We start from the raw sequence: 13,052 nt of genomic DNA, 5'->3' as shown, positions 1-13,052 counted from the left end.
ACGAATAGGAATACCTGGATCTTGTAGAGTTCATTTTAATTGCATTTAGATCCCATGGGCCGATAGGGGCTAAACCACAACAGTATCTGAGTGTAAAACACAACCGAATCTGAGAGCACGGCTATTTTTTATGCGCGTGAACTAGGGAAGAGGGGTTTGCCAGGACGGCACCGTCCCGTGCCTTACAGGGTGGGATGGCCGCCTGCCTGGCACGGAGGAGAGGAGAGGCTTGCTGCTGCCTCTGCCGTCTCCTGCATCCGACTACAGCCCCAGCTCTGGAAAATCCTGCTCAGGAGGTGACCCTAACGCTCCTTCCTCTGGGGGCAAATGCTGATGGTTTTATCTAATCGAAGATACTGCTATTTACTGGTATATTTAGGCTATGAACTCCCTAGATGAGGCAGGAATACGTCTTTTGATAGATGAACTGTTTGGTGCCCTGATCTCTTGACTTGGCCTGTGGCTGTTGCAGTGACACACATGCTGAATGCTACTATTTCATTTAACACACACTTTCTCAGCAGAATTGCAAAAAGCTATTGGCAGGCTCGTCAGAAAATTCTGATAATTTGGCCTATTTTAAACTGTACCTTTTCAAAACAACACAGCATTTAGTCCAAACATTGACATTTTTCCCAGGATGAGTAAAACATCTTTCCAGTAAAAACTGGCAGAAGGAAAATAAAACTAATAGAACAGTAGTACTTTGAAAGCACAAAGGTTTCATTTATCTTTGAAAGATCATTTTCTAGATATCTCTGATTTTCATTTTATTCAAAGAACCTTAGTATTGACTACTCCAGCACTCAATGGTAATTCCAGTACTGATTCCTAGTATAGCCTATCCCATCACAAAATGTAATAATTTTTGATAGTGTCAAGCATGGAAATAAATTTTGGAAGTAAATCAGTGTCAACTACAGAATATCAAGGCATCAGCAGACTACTTTGTGCATACATGCAAGAGAAAGACAAGGTCTTTAAAAAGAGTTTTAAAATCAGGTTTGAGTACTCTCGTGAGAAAAAACAAAGAAAAATCTCCCCCCAAATCCAAGACCCCAGACAAAACCAGCCTTTGAGCTCTGCTTCCACACCGGTGCTTAAACTTTGCTCAGAGTAGTTCTGAGGAAAGATACAAATGAATCAAGATTTGGAAAGGATTGCATACTGGTACACGTCTGGTACAGGCAAGGTCTTGGAGCTCATACTGAAGGCACTTGGTTTTGTGCTGTTGTCAATAGTGTTAGTAATTTTGGTGCTCAGAGTCACTTCCAGAGGGTCTCCACTGACCTTGGTCTGTTTTCATGAAACTAATTTTTGGGCGGTGCACGTGTGCGTGCAAGGGTGAGGTCGGGCTGTGTTTGGCTCTGACGGCTTTGTGTCAACTCACAGCATTTCCCCTCCAAGTCCAGAGCTCTCCGAACGCCTGTCCTGCCCTGACGCCTCCTCCGCATCCCCCCGCTCTCCGGTCTGGGGCAGCACCCCGCAGAGAAGAGCCGTAACGCACCCAGCCCACCCGTGGGTCGCCCAGCCGTGCTGCGGGGGGAGCGGGACGCAGCTGGCGGCCGCCCAGGGCAGCTGCCAGCAGCTGTGCGCGAAGCGGCCGGCAGGGACGGAAAAGGGCACAGCGGCCCGGATTCTCCAGAAATTTGTATCTGGAGATGAGCTGATGCATTCGTGTGCCATCTGGGTGGAGAACGGCTAGGAATATTCTTCAGCCGTACAGCCGCTGTTTCCAGCGAGATAACTGCGTAGCAGCACAGTGAATAATATAAAGAAGTTTTCCGGTGATTGCTGCCCAGCGATGTCTTTCCATCTCTAGCAGGCAGAGAACAAAAAATTAGGTCAGGGTCTTGTTTTTAATGTTCTAATTGCCGTTGGACTCTGTAGGAGATAGGCCAAGCCAGCCATGCTACGGCGTTATGAAGCAGAGACGGAGAGAGCTGCTGTGCCAGAGGTGGGAGGACGCGGGGGGCTGCCAAGGGGACCCCGAGCTCCCCCCGGCCCAGCCTCTTCATCCACGCCGGGTACATCCAGCCAGCTGGAAGTGGTGCCTTGGTGTCCATCTTGCTCCAGCCTATTGCTTTTTTTAGTATATTGAACACCTATTTTCATTTTTAATGTTGTCAAGAGGAGATAGGAAAAACCGTCGTGATGGGACCTGCCATTTCTCCCTCCGCTGTGAACAACTGCCATTAATAGAGGGATTAGAAAGAAACGAGAGAGAGGAGGATTGGTACTACCAAAGTTTTCACGACACAATCGTGACAAAATTGTGCTGTGTCTTTTTTCCAAACTTCTTCTGAGGGAGTGTTTTAGAATTCCTAAGCCCTTCCTAGACTTCTTTGTTTCTGCCAAGTCAACCCGAGACAGAAGGCTGCTGCTATTAATGCCTAGCGATGATAGCAGTAATGATGTTTATTAGGTTTTTAACAAAAACAAGCACCTCTGGCTGAGTCAACACTAGCTTTTGCACTGAAGTAGCGCTGCTGCTCAGAAGTGAGTCCCCCGATTATTGCCCATAGGTACCACACGCTGGCTGTGTTGGCAGAGCAGCTGTGGCACACAAACTCGATTCCTCTCGGAAAAAAAAAAAAAGACTGGAAGTTTTGCTTCTGCTGGGCACCGAATGGGCACCAATTCCTAGCATAGGCACAGCTGAAGAGTCACAGTTTTTTTGCTTTTTTTTTCTGCCAAAGGGACCACGTTCCTGTTTTAGGCACCGTATCACGGGCAGAAGGCAGGCAGAATGACGTTACGGTCAAGGTACATGTAGTTCAGTCACGAAAATACTGCCAATTCTTAAATTCAGCAGAATTCACCTCGAGAGTGCCTGCTCCCCTACGCGGCCAAGCTGAATGAACAGCTCACACCGAGGACTTGGTTTGAAAAATACACACAAATGCATACAGAAACACGTTTATTGCTATTAATCTTCATTTGTTCTAGAGCAGGACTGAGAGTATGGGTGAGGTGAAGGGACTAATTGAACAATATTGTGCGAGCGTACAGAAAGACATGATTCAGATCGTGCATCTTGCGTTCCTGTTAATTGTTTGGGCAATGTGTGTGGGTAATATGATCAAAATTCTGTCAAAGAATTAGCGCTCACATTGAGAAGTTAAAAAAAACCCCTTTTCCTTCCAAAAATGTGTATTTGTCATTCAAGGGACAGGGCATGTTCATGAGCTGAATTAATGCTTTTATTAGCAGTAGCCTGACCGGTATCAGTCATAATTAGAATGATCTCTGTAACTCATGTAAATACTTCTAAACTTCGTGCAACGTAATTCACCCTAATTCAATGTCTTGCTACAGTTCTTAATGACTTCTACTGATTTAAAGCAATGTGGCCGGAAGAGCACAAAATTGAGAGTATCCATGTACCCTCGATAAAGCACTGTGCTGATAAAGTTGTTTCCCCTGTATTTAGACAGTTTATTAAAAAAAAAAAATGCACCCTCTGCCTAGTGTCCATTAATTAGGGGAAGAGAAGTGAAAAGAATCTCACATCAAGGCAAATAATTCTTAATGTATACGAAGAGTGCGCTGATTAATATCCTGTGTACGCAAAGCCCTGCGGTGTAAATGGCTTTTCTGAGCCGCCCTCACCCCCTCTTCAGCAGATCGGTATTCTCCAGGATGAACTTCTGCCTATTTTTTTCTTCTTAAGTGTGCAGGTAATAACAACTTCAGAGAGGTTAAACCCCACGCTTCGTGGGGAAATGGAGCAAGGTGCATATAAAACAGCACTAAATCCTCCCGGCCAGCGTAAATGCACCAAGGCATTCTGCAGGATTTGAAATAGCGTGACAATTTAACTGCGGCGTGCTGAGAAACACCAGTTAAACAAAACGTTTTCTCAGGGTTTTCTCCGTTTCTTGGGGACGGCCTTGCTTAATATGGGGTGAGCCGGCCGGTCTGACCTTCGCCCTCGTTCTAAAACTCCGTTATCGGGCCGCAGCGACATCGATAATTTGCTCTTAAATCAGGAGGGAGTGACGCCCTTCGAAAAATGAAATCCCGCGCCCGCGGGAGCTGCGCTTCACCTGAGCGAAGCCGGACGGGGAAGGGGCAGTTGCTCAGCACGGTTGTTTTTTACCCCTGCCCCGAGTTTCCTAACTACGCCCCCAGGGCTGCTCCGGCCATGCCAGGCGTGGGCACCCCGCGAGTGGGAGAACGGGGGTGTCCGTGGGAGGCGGAGGGTGAAGCCGCGGAGGGTGAAGCCTTGTCCCGCGGGCGACAACCCCTTGCTCCTGCCGCAGGGCCGGGGGGTGTGTGGGTGGGTGGGTGGGTGGGTGTGCGTGTCGTCCCCCCCACGCCCCGCCACGGGAGCGCGCCCGGCGCCCGGCAGGGGGCGCCCTTGCCACACGGCTGCCGCTTGCGACGGCGGCGCGGGAGTGGGGGGGGGGGGGGGGCTTCCCCGCCTGTACCACTCGGTGGGGGGGGGGCACTGAGCGTCACAGCCGGACCCCCGGCGGGTTTGGGTTTTTTTTTGGGGGGGGGGGGTAGACGTGTCAGCTCGCCTCGGCCAGGGGTCGAGCGGAGCGGGGCACACCCCCCCCCCAACCCCACGGTGGGAGTTAATGATGTGTGCTAAAAATAGGGGGAGGGGGCGGGAAGCCCCGCCGGGCTCCTTCACACACCGTCCCCCCCCCCCCCCCCGCCTTGCTTTAGCGAAGCGGCCGGTTGGGGCGACCCCGCGTCACGCCGCCGCGCGCCCCCCATTGGTTCCTCCTGCCGCGCGTCACCAAGCCGCGAGCGGTGACGCAACGCCGACCCGTCCTGCCCCCCCCCCCCCCCCGGGCGCTTCGTTTCTCCCCGCGCAACCCCCGCGTCTGCACCGCGGCCGTGCGCGGGTGCGCACCGGGGGGGGGGACGACACACACGGACCCTCCCCTCCCCGCCCGTCTGGGGTCCGCGGGGGCTGCTGCACCCCGGGGGGGCTGCGCTCAGTCCCTCTAAAATAAAATTTAGAGGTGTATTTGGCACTTTAACGGGTGAAAACCACGCAGATCCGTCCGTTGCCGTTGAATAAAATAGTAAAAGAATTAAAAATGGGGCTGAAAACAGTAAGTCTGTCTGTTTATATAGGTTACGCCGCGGTATTTTTTTTCCCGCCCCGCACTTAACCGAAGTTGTACTCTGCGGGCAGGATGGTCCCCGGGAAGGCACCGGCTCGTTCGTGCTCTTCGGGATTTCTTCCCCCCCCCCCGCGGTGGGAGAGGAGGGAGGAGGAGGAGGAGGAGGAGGAAGGGGGGGGCACGCCGCGGTGCCCCCGCGCTGCCGCAGGCGGCTTTGAAAACTGGCGGTGGGGAGCTGAGCGGCTCCAACCCACACGCTCCGGGATCCTCGGCATCTGCCCCGAGCGGGGGCCCTTTGCCAAATTCCGGCGCTCTGGTATGAAAGTTTGGCCGGGACTGGGATGACCGGGAATGTCGAGGGGGGGGGGGGAGGAGGAGAAGGTGGTAAAAAAGGGCAGGAAAAAAAAAAATTAAAAAAAAATTTTTAAAAAAATTTAAAAAATTTAAAAAAAAAAAATAAATGGGGAATAGCCGTGTGCCTCCGGGTGCGCATCTTGGCAGGGCAGGAGCCGGGGGGGGGGGGGGTTACACTTGTTGCCTCCCCCCTCGGCGAGCGGCCGAAACCGCGGGTGGGGTGTGGGAGGCTTCGCTGCGCGGGTTTTCCAGCGGGGCCGCGCGTGGGGCGGGGCGGCCGCGGTAGCGCCGCGCTGGGCGCTCCGCCGGCGCGGAGGGGCGGCCCGTGGCGTGGCGTGGAGAGGAGCGGAGCGGGCGGCGGGGCGGCCCGTGGGGTGCGCGGGGCGTGGGCGTGCCGGGGGCACCTCCGAGGCTGGCCATGCAGATGGAGGGGGCGGGACGCGGGCGCCGTGACTCGGAGAGCCCCGGAAGAGCGGAGAAACCCCGTATAAAAACTACTGGGGACCTTTCCCGGGCAGAACTACGAAAGCTCCGGAGACGGCGGCAGCTCCGGGGGGGGGGCGGCGGCGGCGGCAGCGAGCGGGGCGGCTCGGGGCGGCCTCTGCCCCGGCGGGGGGCGCGGAGAGCGGCGGCTCGGCGGCTCGGGCGCCTTCCCCTGCCCTGCAGCACCGCCGGGGGGGCTTTTTTTTCCTCCGCCCCCGACCCGTCTTGGGGTTGTTTTTTTTTTTTTTTTCATTTGCTCAGTAGGTGTGTGTCCGTCCGTCGCTTGTCCCGTGTCCCCGCTCCCCCCCCCCCCTCCTCCCCAGCCCCCTGGAAGGGGCGGTGGGCGCCGTCCCGGCGGCGGTGCGGCGCCGGCTGCTGACCGCTCTGTTTTTTTTTTTTTTTTGTTTTTTTTTGTTTTTTTTTTTCCTCCTCTTTTGCCAGGACGCGGAGGGAGAGAGAGGGGCCCCGGGGAGGGCAGCGAGGAGCCGGAGCGGTGCCATCCTAGCCCGGGGTGGGGAGGCGGCGGCCGCGCACCATGGCAGACGAGGAGAAAGCCGGCGGGACTTCGGCGGGCGGCGGCGGCGGCTGCGAGGGCGCCCGCTGCAACGTGCTGAGCTGGGAGCAAGTGCAGCGGCTGGACCGCATCCTCGGCGAGACCATCCCCATCCACGGCCGCGGCAACTTCCCCACGCTGGCCATGCGGCCCCGCCAGATCGTCAAGGTGGTGCGGAGCCGGCTGGAGGAGAAGGGCATCGGCCTGCGGGACGTGCGGCTCAACGGCTCGGCCGCCAGCCACGTCCTCCACCAGGACAGCGGCCTGGGCTACAAGGACTTGGACCTCATCTTCTGCGCCGACCTCAAAGGGGAAGCCGAGTTTCAGACTGTGAAGGACGTGGTCTTGGACTGCCTCTTGGATTTCTTACCCGAGGGGGTGAACAAGGAGAAGATCACGCCGCTCACCCTCAAGGTAAAAACCCTGGCCCCCGCGCCCGGAGCGGGCAGGTGTGGGCTCCAACCTGCGGGGAACGGGGCACCCACCCCCACCCCCCCCCGAGACCCCCAGGGACCGCGCGTGGGGGTATTTTTTCACCCCACGCTTCAAACCGAGGTGGAGTTTGCAGCGAAGCGTCCTGGCCGGGGTCCCTCAGGGTGAATTCGGCTTTCCTCCCTTCTGGCTCGGTTTGCTGGGAGCGCTGATTTACCTGGGGGGCGTGGGTGGGGGCGTGGGGGCGAGGCGCCGCAAATCTCCCACCTCGGCTCGGCGGCAGCTTTGGGGGGGGGGGGGGGGGTTGCCGGACCCGGTTCCCGGGGTGCCCCAGGGGGAGCTTAGGTGGCTTTAATATCTGCAAGAAGGCAACGCCGTCTGCAAGGCACGTTTTCTTGGGTGCTAAATGCCCCGGCGGAGAGGAGGGTTCCCTCCCCTCGGAGACAGCTCCCGCGAGTTAGTGGGGCTGAATGCCAAATGCCTTTGAGATTGGTTTACAGGGATTCTTTTTGGCGTATGGGGCAGATTTGCGGAACCTGCGCTGCAAGAGCAGGATTGAGGGGAGTGCACACTGGCTGAGTTTTTTTGAGGGGAGGGGAGAGAGAAGTGGAAACCGATAAAAAAAAGATTTCTTCTCCGACTGTAGCGGTGACCTTTTGTGGGGGGGGGGTGCAGGGATATTTGGCATGTGTGCCATGGGCTTCATGTGTAGATGTATTTAGAAGTGATTGAAAGAAGCAGCGTTGCCATATGCTCCCCTCGCACGACACAGTCCCGGCAGAACACCCTCCCGTATCATCCCCTTGCAGTGACAGCACTCTGAGCTCTCACGTTCAGCGTTTCTTCTCTGGTTTGTATCTGCAGGCTCCGTGAAATCTTTTCGGAAACGCAAGGATGGGGTGGAGGGGTGGGGGGATGCGAACAAATGCAGCCGGGGGGGTGGGGGGGAATTTCTTGCATCTGTGTCTTCATTTGCTCATTTTGTCTTTCCAATTATAGGAGGCTTATGTGCAGAAAATGGTGAAAGTCTGCAATGATTCAGACCGATGGAGTCTCATCTCCCTGTCCAACAACAGTGGCAAAAATGTGGAGCTGAAATTTGTGGACTCTCTGAGGCGGCAGTTTGAATTCAGTGTCGATTCCTTTCAAATCAAGCTGGACTCCCTGCTGCTTTTTTATGAATGCTCAGAGAATCCGATGACTGAAACTTTTCACCCGACTATCATTGGCGAGAGCGTCTATGGGGATTTCCAGGAAGCCTTTGATCACCTCTGCAACAAGATAATCGCCACCAGGAACCCGGAGGAAATCAGAGGAGGTGGTCTGCTGAAGTACTGCAACCTTTTGGTAAGGGGCTTTAGGGCTGCCTCCGAATCCGAGATTAAGTCCCTGCAGAGATACATGTGTTCGAGGTTTTTCATTGACTTCTCAGACATTGGAGAACAGCAGAGAAAGCTGGAGTCCTACTTGCAGAACCACTTTGTGGGATTAGAGGACCGCAAGTATGACTATCTCATGACCCTTCACGGTGTGGTGAATGAGAGCACAGTGTGCCTGATGGGACATGAGAGGAGACAGACTCTGAATCTGATCACCATGCTGGCCATCCGGGTCCTGGCCGAGCAAAATATCATCCCCAATGTGGCCAATGTCACCTGCTATTACCAGCCAGCCCCATACGTAGCAGATGCCAACTTCAGCAATTACTATATTGCCCAGGTGCAGACGGTGTTCCCTTGCCAGCAGCACACATACTCTACTTGGCTGCCCTGTAATTAAGGACCGAAATTAGTAGACCCGGTGGGGAGAGCGTTTTCTAAGACGTAGGAAGGGGCGATGCGTCCCTTTGAAATGGGGTGTTTTGTGCAATGATGATCTGCTCTAGTTTGCAAGCTTGGGAAAAGCTTGTGGTTCTTCTAATAAATAACAGGAGCACGATCGAGAAAGAACCCCAAATAATTGGATCCTACCCCAGAGCACAAGAGGCCTGTCATTAAAAGCAACCAGCTTCCCCTGAAATAAGCGAGGGAGGAATGCTTGATGACAATATGGGTTGGCAATGTCTGCTCCCATAGCTTTGGCATAGAGAAGGTGGGAAAGCCTTATTTTCTTTTATTTTTATTCTTACTCTAGAATGGGATCTGCAAAAGGGAGAATACGAAAGAAACAAAACAAAACAAAACAAAAAAAAACAACAAAAAGAAAAAAAATCACAAAAACAATTCTATATATATTCAGGAATTAAAAGTTAGAGGCATAAAGCAGAGATAAGCTGAATAAAAAATGTATATTGGAATTACTGCATTTGGGGCTTGCAGCAAGTGCCGTCTATGGATTGACCGCGTAGAATGTATAGCTCGCTTGACTAGAATGCTTTACCAGAAACAGCTTGCTCCAAATGAACAGTAGTGGATTGGTACAGTTATAAAAACAGAAACACGTATGATGACAAAGTCCATTATTTCCAGCTGTGTGCGTGCCTCACATTTTAAAAATGTGAGAATGCAGGAAAACCAGCTGTGGCAAACAGAATATACTCAAGGACCAAAGATTTCACAAATAAGTTATCCGAGCAAAGAAGATACAGTAGAGTATATATATATATATATATAAAAGAAAAGAAAGATGTTGCTATATTTGTACACACCAATAGTAATCAAAAGTGCCTGATGCCTTCATAAAATTTGAAGTGAGAAAAAAAATATAGTTTTGTGGTTTAACCATGCATTTTGTTTTATCAGGGACACAAGGATTAAAAAAACAAAAACAAACCCATAAGCTTGTGAATAAGTGGTGGAGGAAATGCCCTATTTTTTTTTCTTGGCAAATACCTGTATAGAGTTAATGTTGATGTCGGTGTGCTATTATCCTAGGTACGTGTGTGTATGTGTGTATATATGTTTGTGTGTGTATATATGTACATGTTATAGGTGTATATCTATATATATACACACACAATATATATTAATTTGGTCTAGGAAAATGTAGCAATTAAGGAATGTTTAAATAAAGTACTCTGTGTTTTCCAGTTTGCAACAGGATGTCATAGGACAATGGGCACCTTGCAGTGAATTTTTAACCCACACTTGAGAAATTTGGAGTAAATGAACCAGTCAGGATTAAGGTGGGATTCAGATAATGTCTTTGGTTGCAAGAACAAGGATTACAGTAATTCAGTGGGTTGCTTGTGAGCCATAATAATTCCACAGATGGAGAAACATATGACTAGCTGATTTTTTTTTTAACTATTTTGTACTGTAATGCCATTTTGACATTTAACCCACTAACGTTGTGACTGCATACCTCCATGATGTGTAATTCAGTGGAACGTGGATCAAAGATAGGTTTATTTAAACCCCCTGACAGCTAAAGAATATTGTATTAGTTGGTGATTTGAACACTAATTGTTAATATTTAAAGGAGTATTTTTAATAGAATGCATTATGCATTCCAGGACCACTAGAATTTAGCAAATGTGAAATGAACCCTTTTTAAGAGTGTTGCACGATTGCTTAAAATTATATTTTATATATATATATTATATATATATATTTTTATGCAAATATTAAACATCTTTGATCTGGTTGTCACACTGCATTTACAATTTCAGTACTGTACTTTATTTAAATGGAATCACTTTACATTGGAACAATAACTATTCACTTTCATTTCCTCTCCCAAAAGACCGGCAGGGGGAAAAGAAATCAACCTCCACCGTTGTTTTCACTTCAGTGCCATCTCTGAAGGTGTTAAATTCTTTGTTGGGCTTTGAAAACCTGATGACTAAGTGGCACTTGACTCTAATATTTTGCTTTTTCTTACTGAGGAAACAAGAAGGAAAAAAAAAAAAAACCAAACCAAAAAAAGAAAAGGGAATTCAGGCTTTTTTGAATGAAAGCTGGCTGTGCCCTGCCTGGTTGCGGGCAGGGTCTGCCGTCGCAGGAGGCAGAGGGGCAGGGGAGAGGATTTGTGTCCCGGCAGCAGCGCGTTTTCCCTGCGGAGCGAGGAAGGTACATCTATTTTTGTCGCGCTTCGTCCTTCTGGCTCCGGAGGCGATTTAATAGGAACCCACCCGATGTGCCGACCCGAGCACCTTCCCCGGCGGTCCTTCGGGAAGCGTCGGGGCTGGTCCGGTGCCATTCCCGGCGCTGGCCGGCCAACCTCGTCCCCGCTCCTGTCCCCGCGTCCCGGCCCGTTATTTCCCCTCGGCTCCAGCTCCTGGAAGGGTTTGCTAGCGGAAGCTACGGGGAGGGCTGGGGAAATAGGATCAGCTGGTAATGTGGTATGTCTTCTCTCGCCACAACTATTCGCAGCAAATAAATGAGTCATCCGCTCTTTAAAAGGGTTTGAGAATCTATAGCTGTGCCACAACCACAGAACGCTGATAGGACGTGACACGATGTATTTTTTCCTTTGAAGGACCCTTTTTTTCCATTGCTCGAAAGAAAGTTTTGATTTTCTTCCTCTCAGCTCAAATTTTATTGTGGTTTTTTTTTTTTTTATGATTGACAGCAGCTAGTTACCTTATAGTGCATGCAGCAGGGCTCTGAGCTAAACTGCACCTTTCAGCGTTTGCATTTTAATACATATATAATATGTTTTTATATATATTATATAGGTATTTCGGATCTGTTTTGCATATGTTAATGACCAAGTGGTGGAACTGGTGGAGCTTTGTTTTATTTGTGACTGGTAGCTTAAAAGGTGCCTGGTGTTAGAGGTGGGAAGAAGGCGTGAGTTCAGGCCAAGAGTAAAATAAGAACCCCTTTTCAAAGCTGGTTTATTCCTGCGGTTTGCACACCTTCCCCTCCATAAAGTCTGACTTTTTTTTAACTGTTTTTTCCCCCTCCTTTTCAGCACACTGGTACTTTTAAAGTTAACGACTGCGTTCTTGCTTTGTGGACTTCGTTTTTCCCATCCAATCAGATGTAAGGTTAGAACTTGTGCTACAAGAGACAGTGCCCCTTTTAAAGAGCTGAACTGATTAAAAACATTGACCTGATTACAGTAAAACTGTTTGTGCTGCAGCTGAATTTACTGCTAACCAACAGGGCGCTAAACTTGGTTAAATGTAGCAATCATGAAACAACCCAGAGCTTTGAAATGGGATTTTTTTTTTTTCTTAGATGTAGCTGTCCTCCCAAATGCAAGAACATTTCTTCTAAAAATAGAAGGAGGCAATTAGAAGACCAAAAAGATGATATTTTTCTAGTTTCTCTTATTGCACTTAACCTTTTTTTTTATTTTGCACAAAGGCCTTCACACAAATCTTCTAAACACCTCTTACTAAATGCTTGGTTTGCATCATGTCGGAAGCTCCCACCAGTTTAAAAAAAAAGCTTTTTTTTTTTTTTTATTGAGAAAATGAAGTGTGTTAGATAAAACTGCACAGAAAAGGAAAAACTGTAATTGCGTATTCAGCTCCTATTTGAATATATTCTTTTTGTACGGTTTTCTTTATGCAGAGAGTTTCCCTTGCAAGAAAGAAAATCAGTGTACTGTTTTGCTGTTGTAATAATGGTTTGCTAACAAAATAAATAGTAAAAAAAAAAAAAAAAAGCCTGCAAATTTCAAGACAGCTTGGCTAAAGCGTTGCAGGCTCCTGCAGTCTGTAGGAGTCTGTGCAGATTTGCTTTCCCTCAGATTTCCTTACAACTGTTGCCTTCTGCAAGGCATCCTGTTGCAGCAAACTGCTCCTTGGATTGCTCTTTTGGAACATTTTGACTATAGGCTTTGTCACAGACAGAAAAAGAGCTGATGGAAAACAGACTCTAGAGGGAACAGATTGTGAATTTTGTTTACAGCATCCAATATTTGGATTTTTTTTGTAAATAAAAAGAAGTTATTTTTTTCTATTGATTTGTGTCTGCTGTCTTCCGTGTCTGAAATAGCTCTGGCCTGCTCCTGCTGAATACCAAGTTCGCTTTCATTAAAAAAAAAGACAAGGGCAGCACTTTTCTGAGAAGAGCAGCGTTCGGCCGCTTTCCGATTGGAGCACAAGGCGTTTTGAAAAGCCCTGCCTCGTGCCAGCCAAGTTTGACTGGCTGCACTCAGCTGCAGAGGAACCTCCCCAGCCCCTGCCAAAAATCCTCGCTCTGCCGCTGGCCGGGCCGTGCAAATGGTCCGAAATCCAAAAAAACCCGAAA

General features: G+C 49.8%; 1 protein-coding gene across 1 annotated transcript; it reads left to right on the top strand.

Moving 5' to 3' along the window:
• Positions 1-5,457: 5,457 nt before the first annotated feature.
• On the top strand, positions 5,458-12,763 carry TENT5A (terminal nucleotidyltransferase 5A). Its single transcript, XM_075046496.1, has 3 exons — positions 5,458-6,185; positions 6,363-6,888; positions 7,906-12,763. The coding sequence occupies exons 2-3, from the start codon at positions 6,457-6,459 to the stop codon at positions 8,683-8,685; spliced, it is 1,212 nt and encodes a 403-aa protein (XP_074902597.1). The 5' UTR covers positions 5,458-6,185; positions 6,363-6,456; the 3' UTR covers positions 8,686-12,763.
• Positions 12,764-13,052: the final 289 nt, after the last annotated feature.

Source organism: Buteo buteo, chromosome 15, assembly GCF_964188355.1.
Source record: "Buteo buteo chromosome 15, bButBut1.hap1.1, whole genome shotgun sequence".
NCBI lineage: Eukaryota > Metazoa > Chordata > Aves > Accipitriformes > Accipitridae > Buteo > Buteo buteo.
Note: the sequence above shows the minus strand (reverse complement) of the source record. Positions and strands in the feature narration are given on the sequence as shown.